General features: G+C 32.2%; 1 protein-coding gene across 1 annotated transcript; it reads left to right on the top strand.

The window, feature by feature from the left end:
- Positions 1-3,550: 3,550 nt before the first annotated feature.
- LOC106764002 (transmembrane emp24 domain-containing protein p24delta4) lies at positions 3,551-6,019 on the top strand. Its single transcript, XM_014648195.2, has 4 exons — positions 3,551-3,906; positions 4,625-4,831; positions 5,325-5,401; positions 5,674-6,019. The coding sequence occupies exons 1-4, from the start codon at positions 3,679-3,681 to the stop codon at positions 5,816-5,818; spliced, it is 657 nt and encodes a 218-aa protein (XP_014503681.1). The 5' UTR covers positions 3,551-3,678; the 3' UTR covers positions 5,819-6,019.
- The last annotated feature ends 2,278 nt before the right edge of the window (positions 6,020-8,297 follow it).

Raw genomic sequence — 8,297 nt, 5'->3', positions numbered from 1 at the left:
GAGGTGATAAAGTTACTTAAAGCAGGTATGATTTACTCATTCTCTAATAGTTCATAGGTAAGTCCAATACAAGTTGCGCCTAAGAAAAGAGGGATGACAATTATTTGTAATGAGAAAAATGAATTAATTCCCTCAAGAACTATCACTAGAATGAGGATGTGCATTAATTACAAAAAACTCAATCAAGCTACTAGGAAGGACCATTTTCCACTTCCATTCGTAGATCAAATGCTAGAGAGATTAACTATACAAGAATATTATTGTTTCCTTAATGGATACACGGGCTATAATCAAATAGTCATGCATCCTCAGTATTAAGAAAAGACAACATTCGCATGTCCTTTTTGTATCTTTGTATATAGAAAATTCCCTTTTGGACTGTGTAATGCTCCAACGACGTTTCAAAGGTGCATGCTTGCTATTTTTTCTGACTTGGTCGAGAAAATCATTGAAGTTTTCATGGATGACTTCTCTATTTAGTGCATAGAAACAAACCTGGTGCTTAATTGGAAAAAATATCATTTTATGGTTAAAGAAGGTATTGTTCTAGGCCATAAAATATATGAAAAATGCATTGAAGTAAATCCTACAAAGGTGAAGGTTATTTCTAAACTTCGCCCACCTATTAATTTCAAAGGAGTGTGAAGTTTCCTGGGCTATAGTGGTTTCTACATGAGATTCATAAAACACTTTGCCAAAGTTTTCAAACCCTTAAGCAATCTACTGGCCAAGGACACCAAATTCAACTTTGATCAAAATTGTCTCATGGCTTTTGAGCAGCTCAAGCACAAACTGAGCTTTACACCTATCATCACACCACTAGATTGGAATTTCAACTTTGAACTTATGTGTGATATAAGTGATCACATGGTTGGTGTTGTTTTGATGTAGAGAAAGGAAAATAAAACCCATGTTATTCATTATGCAAGCAGATTTCTTAATGAGGTCCAAGTCAATTATGCCACAACTCAAAATGAACTTCTAGCCATTGTCTACGAGTTAGAAAAGTTCAGACACAAAGCATGCAACCATTAAATACTTGATGAAAAAGCGGGACTCAAAGCCTAAACTCATAAGATGGATCTTACTTCTACAAGAATTTGACTTTATGATTAAGACAAATCATCTAGAGAATAAACCGTCTAAGAAACTTAGGTTTTGAAGTTTATCAAACAATACTCAACAAAATATTGCTTATAGAAACATCTAATTAAAGAAATAATTTCCTTTAAAGAATCATCTAATAGACAATATGGGTAACAAACAATGTCTTGCTAAGAGAAGCGTCTCTCTAAGGCTCAAACAATGTTTTTTCAAGCAACCATCTTATGAAACATATCTTCTAGCGAAAGCTGCTAAATGATATTGAAAAACATATATAAGCTTTTAATTAATAAAGTGAACTCAGACTAGCATTAAACGATAGAAAACTCCTAATAGAGTATCCAAACATTTTTGTGTCTGATCTAAGCAACATTTGATAAAGCATCTAAAATATAACTTTACATGATATCACGTGAAAAGCTTTATGAGACAAGCATATAATAAATATGTCATCTACACCATCTATATCAAAACTATCATCAAACGTTGCATTAATTAAATGGCATTAACATATGCAAGAATGTTTTGAACACATAATGTACTTTACAATCACCAACGGATAAAATATTTAATATTTTACGAAAAAGTTCTTTTGTGCTTACATATTTTGTTCTTTTTATCTTGCAGGAAACGAAAGAACCAAACTTTATCCGAAAGCTCTAAATAAATGGACATTAAGAAACAAAAATCTATATTCAAAGCCCCTAACCCAGAAGAATTGTCCAAGTTACCATTAAGAAAGCATTGCTGCTTTACAACGTAGACCTGAGTTTGATTAAACTACCCAAAAACGTTTTGAAGCCTATCTTGAAATCAACTCAATGTCCAACGATTATCTCTCAAGAAAAAGAAAAAGATTAACCAAAGAGAATAAGTTGTTGAAGCATAAGAAAGAAGAGGTAGAAAATAGAGAAGAGAAAATGAGAGAGAAGACGAGAGAAAGTATACATAAAAAAGATCATCAAATATCAGCTCTACTTTATCTCAATACTTATATAATCTGATGCTCTTCAACTTGAGAGAAATGATGAAAGCAAGCTCAAGAAAGAGAAAATGTGAAGATAAAGCTATCATCACATCTAGCCTTCTACCTTATCCTAGAGCCCACAACGTCTGATGCTTCCCAAATGAAAGGGAGAGAAGAAGAAAAGAGAAGAAGACAAGAGAAGATTAAAGAGAAGAACAAAGAGCTATTATTGAATATTTACTCTAAAGTTTATCATTGTACTTACAATGCCTAATGTTCATTAAAAAGATGAGAAGAGAAGAAAAGAGATAAAGAAATTCATGAGCTTATATCGTTTAATGCTCTTCAACATAAGAAAAGGAACCTCATGAATTCACAAATTGCTTAATACTGTATTAATCCTCTTCATGAGAGTTTATTTAATCTGTAATTGTAATCAAATGCTATTTGTGTTTGAGTTGAAACATTCATATTAAACAATATGTATTAGTTAAGTTAGACTAGGAAACCATAAGTGGTTGACAATACTTGGATATCAGGAGTGGTCATAATACTTGTAAAATAGGAGTGGGTAAACATGGACTTGTCAAGATTGACTAAGGAACCAAAAGTGATTTATAATACTTGGACTAGTTGTGTTGACTAGAGGAACTAGGAGTGGATTACAATACTTGTAACCAAGAGTGGGTTAATCTTGAATAAGATCATTAGAACCCCTTAAGAGTTATTGGAATCTCATCACAATCATCGCTACTTCACATTGAATGTTCAAGATAGTGAAAAAAAGTGTTTTCCACCAATTTCCTATGAATAAGAGACTTGTTATACTACAAGTGAAAAACTCTCTATGAATAAGAAAAAATGAATATTAATGTGAAAATGAATATATATATATATATATATATATATATATATATATATATATATATATATATAAAATAAGAAGATGACAATAATGATTATTATATTTAAGTAACATATCCGAAAATTATTTAATAAAGTGAAAAAAATTAATTACTTTAATCAAACTTAAGGAAGTAATTTAGATATTACCAAAACAAAAAGCTTTGGAAATAAAGAATTTCAATCGATTTATCCAAACGCAAGATTATTTAAAGTAAAAAATAAATAAATTTTTGTATTCAAACAAAAACAAATTAAAAGAAAAAAAAACACTTAACACAATTATCCATCTAAATAAAACCTCTTCTGTACTATTCTCAAAAATAAAAAATTTCATCCATTTATTTCTCTATTCCTTTAACTCTATCCATTTACCAAGAAAGAGGAAGCCATATGGAAAGTAAATTATTTTGATTCTTACCAGAATTCGCAGCCTTAATCTGCAAAGACATTGTTTAGGTGGCACATTTTCTTACATGGACTTTCCTGGAGGAACGTGATTGGTCAATACAAATCCATGTAAGCTTCAAATGCGTCACAAACACCAAAATAATAAATACTCAACTTCTTTTTTGACCAACACAAACTTAACATCTAAACCTACCCACCGAACTTTTCCTCACCCAATAAGCAAGTGACATACATCACAACACAACACTCAATTTGACAAGATCTGAGTCTGAAACCAAGGTCAACCTTTGCTAATGGCTCGGAGCATAACGGACCTTGGAACTGGGGCGTCTCTGGTGGTGTTGTTCTTATGCTTAACTACACACTTTTCGGTGCTCCCACTTGCAGAGGCAGTATGGTTTACAATCCCCACTACGGGGACTAAGTGCATGTCCGAGGAAATCCAGAAAAATATTGTTGTTTTAGCCGATTACTATGTTGTCACTGATGGCGGTCCCCAGCTCAGCACAGTTTCTGTCAAGGTCTGTTCATTAATCTTCCCAACCCATGAAAAATTATATGTGCTTGATCGAACTTGTTGATTGATTTAGACTTGCATTGCTGGCTACTTTTGATGTTTTTTTATTCCTTGTGCAAGTTCATGTTGGTAGGTTTTGTTTTTGTTGCCAAGTTTTGGTATAAAGTATCAAATGCATGGCTAATATCTATATATAGAGAACCTCATTGAGCATCTTTGCTGAGGTCTCCCTCCCAATCACATAGACACTTTGACCTTCCACTTGTTGATTCATGTTGGTGATAAGTGTTTTAACAATGTATAAATTGGAAATTAAACTTTGCTTATGGAGAAATCTGATGAATTTTCTGTGTTCAGACAGTCTAATATAGTTTATTTTTTCCGTAAATTTGAAAACTCAATAATGTGTTAGCTTAAAGATTGATAATTAGTGGTATGGAAGTATCTAATAATTTTTTCACTAACAGGGTTTCATTCAGATGAATCAATGTCAATGATGAATAAGGGGTGTTTTGTTTTTCATTTTCCTGACCTATGACTACTCTGAAATTAAAAAAATTCTCAGCTCACTAGTTTCTGTCCAAGTCCCCTGTTGCAGATTTGAGAACTGAGAACTCTCTTTTTATTTGTAATGTTGTAATTGTGAAATAAGGATATTAGGTTAAGGTGATTTAAGGGATTCATGTTCATCATTTGTTTTAATTTGATTTTTTATTTTCCAGGTAACATCTCCTTATGGGAATAGCCTTTACGACAATCAAAATGCTACACAAGGTCAATTTGCATTTACAACGGAGGAGAGTGGGAACTACGTGGCGTGCTTTTGGATGGATAGTAAACATGAACAAGAAGCAACTTTGAGCCTTGAATGGAAAACTGGAATTGCTGCCAAAGATTGGGAGTCCGTTGCAAAGAAAGAGAAGATCGAGGTAAACCAATGAATTTCATTCATGTTCTGTAATTGCTTTGTCATATACATAATAGTTTTAATATGCACCATTAGTGTAAAAGTTTTTATGTTGTCAATTGATTAAAAACTATTGTTAAGATAGCTATTATAAGATTCAATTACTCTTTGTGAGCACATGTTGTCTGAGCTTGCTTCTGGAGTTTTTCTTAATTTCGTTCATGTTTCTTCAAATGGTATTAACCAATATTTGATGGTGAGGACCAAAGGGGGAAAAAAAATGTAACTATAAGAACCAAAATGTGATGTTTTAGATTACAGATACTATAAGGAAAAGTTGTCAAAACTATGATGACCAAAAGGATAATTAAGCTTTTTATACTAAACTTGTTATACATTATAGTTTGTGGTTCAATAATAGTATAAAAAAGTTTTCTTTACCAATGCATATGTTACTTATTCTATGTATAAACGAAATTGATACATGTTTGTGGTTTTTTCTGCATTGGTTCAAGGGTGTTGAACTCGAGCTCAGGAAACTTGAAGGAGCAGTACAAGCCATCCATGGTTATCTAGTTTATATGAAGGATAAGTAAATATTCTATCCCCCTTACATTTTATGCTTGATTTATCTTAGTTTCTCATTGTTAATGTGTGGCATTTACAATGTTAGTTATAAAGTGAGATCTTAAAGTTTCAACCACTAAATATATGAATCAATTGCAATTAACTAAAGGGTTGTTGTTTGTGCTAACAAGAAATGGCTCTTGTGTGATTAGCCCATCACAATAACTGCTATCTGCTACCTTTTATATTTGATGATTAGTGCATTTCAGAAATACTTTTTCTTGAACTTTGTTACAGGGAAGCAAGGATGAGAGAAGTCAGTGAAAAAACGAATAGCAGAGTTGCTTGGTATAGCATCATGTCTCTTGGTATCTGCGTTTTGGTTTCTTTATTACAAGTGTGGCATCTGAAGCGTTTTTTTCTGAAGAAGAAACTGATATAGATGTTGCTTTCATATGAGGCTTTATTTTTACTCAACTTTTGGATAGTCTAGGATGAATTCTATGTTGTATAGCTTTTTGTTTGTTGATACTTACTATGTATCATTAGGGGTGCCCCTGCAAAGGGATATGTGGTGTTACATTTCAAATTTATATAGATATGCTGATATGCATAATTGAAGAGCTAGCTATATCTGCAACATTGAATCTCATGAATGTGGCTTCTCATACGTCATTTACAAATAGCATGCATGGTTTCAAACTTTTTGTTGCAAGTGCGTTATCATATGGCTTGATATGAAAAAGGGATGTGGAGTTTAAGTCAATAGCTGAAGGAAGAAACAAAAATGGATTAGATCTAATGGTTTATTATTTACCAATTACTTTTTTAAATTAATTAAATTCTTTAATCAACATTTATGGATCAAAATTAATTTAACCATTTTTCTTCCAAGATTAAATCTTACTTTTTTTTTTAAGTAGTTTGGTTTTGTTTGAGACGTTGTCAATTTATTGACCATTTATTTTTTTCACCACTACAATTTTAACCTGTACATCCATAGCTCTAGAATGTATAAACCGATATATATATATAAAAAAATTATACAATTATAAATATAAAATTAAAAATATATTTCAAATTATATAATTTAAAATATAAATATATTTTGTATTGTACAATTTGAAATATAATTTTTATCTTTTAGATTGTACATTTTAAAATAAAATTTGTATCTCATGTTATCTATTTAAAGACTTAGAAAATGACATTTTAGAAAAGATAGTAGTTTAAAAATAGCAAAATTTAATTATTTTAGTATTAAAAGGTTTTAATATACTATTATGAACAAGTTTCATTATTTTAAAACACATTGTCATTCTAGAAATCACTTCTCTTGAGTTACTTGACTTCTCTCGAAGGGTTCTTTCTTTTTGTCTGTTTGATTGAAGAACCAAGGTCGTAGGATTGATCTTTGCGGCAAGCTCTTTAATTTGGATTGAGCGGTAGTAGGGCGTCGTTGAATGCCATCTTTCACTACAAATCTGGAGCACTTTTGTTCCAATACGCTAAGCGGTAGAAGGGTATCGCTAAGCTAAACTTTTTGCGAGAAGAATGGCGCTCAATGCGAGGATTGTCACTAAACGCTAAGACTGACGTTGAGCGCCGTCTTTTGTGAAAGGTTTGGCATTGGACGCCATAACTGAGCACCACCTTTTGCGAGAAGCTTAGTGTTGAGTGTCACCTTTGAGTGTTAATGTGTATGTTTGTTATTTTCTTCTTGTTGGGTTGTTTGAAATAAATCTGGGATGGGACTGATGTATGTTTATTGTATTATTTATTAACATTTGTGGTGATGATTATGGTTGTGAACAAGAATGGTGATGGTGTTGAGAGAGTTTCAAGGAGAAATTATTTGTGGTGATGATGTTAGTGTATTCATTGACATTAGGGGTTGAATGAAAAACACCAGAAGGATGAGGGGTTGAATAGTATTTTTGAAAAACTTTTCACAAACCGTGTAATAGCACTTTAACCAAGGATTGGAAGATTTTACACAAATTGTTAGATACTCGACTTTAGAGAACAATGAAACCTTTTCAAGTGTTTTTCAGTTGTTAGAATATTATTGCTGCAACATTTTAATAAAACTTCCTTTTTAATAAAGAATTGTTTAACAGAGGAAGCGTTTATAAGTACAACTATAGGTTTTGTAAGAGAAGCGCTTAAGAAAATAAAGCAATAAGCACACAATCATTTTTATACTGGTTCACTCCATCTCAACTACGTTTAGTCTCCTGTAACACCTTAGAGGGTTCCATTATAATCTTCAACAAGATTACAACTGAGTATTCTTACCACTCTTAATATCCCTAGTCAATGAATAACCCCTGTTACCTTGACTAGTTGAGTTTCACCGACTCTTGGTATCCCTAGTCAACGAATAACCTCTGTTACCCTAACTAGTTATGTTTCACCTTCTCCTGGTTGTGTATTATTCTTTACCACTCATGGTATCCCTAAACGCTCCTGGTATCCCTAGATGCTCTTAGTATCAACTTGATACATCGTCTATTTGAGTTTCACCCACTCATGGTTTTCACTAGAAAATCCTAGTATAAACCTAATACGCTGAATAGTAATCCTTTAACTCAAATGAGTTAATCAAAAAGTGTTTTAATTCTCTTCAGAATGCGCAATCAAACAAATTGCTTACAAGTCTTTAGATGATTACTCTCATAGAGAGGATATATGTTCAATACAATTAAATCTGCAGACTCACTAACTATTTTTCTCTCTTCTCTCATCTTACAAAAGTAAGCTTATATAACAATGAAGCATGAGAGTGTTGGTACCAGCGAGGTATGGTTTGAAGAGTATAACGCAGCGGAATAAAACTAAGAGTAAGCGGAAAACGTGTTCGGTCACCTTTGCTAAAACAAGTTGGTCCTTTTTCGAAAATCAATTTTCTTTCAGAAAAT

The sequence above is a fragment of the Vigna radiata genome, chromosome 6, assembly GCF_000741045.1.
Source record: "Vigna radiata var. radiata cultivar VC1973A chromosome 6, Vradiata_ver6, whole genome shotgun sequence".
NCBI classification, from domain to species: domain Eukaryota; kingdom Viridiplantae; phylum Streptophyta; class Magnoliopsida; order Fabales; family Fabaceae; genus Vigna; species Vigna radiata.
This window is presented reverse-complemented; position numbering and strand designations above follow the sequence as displayed.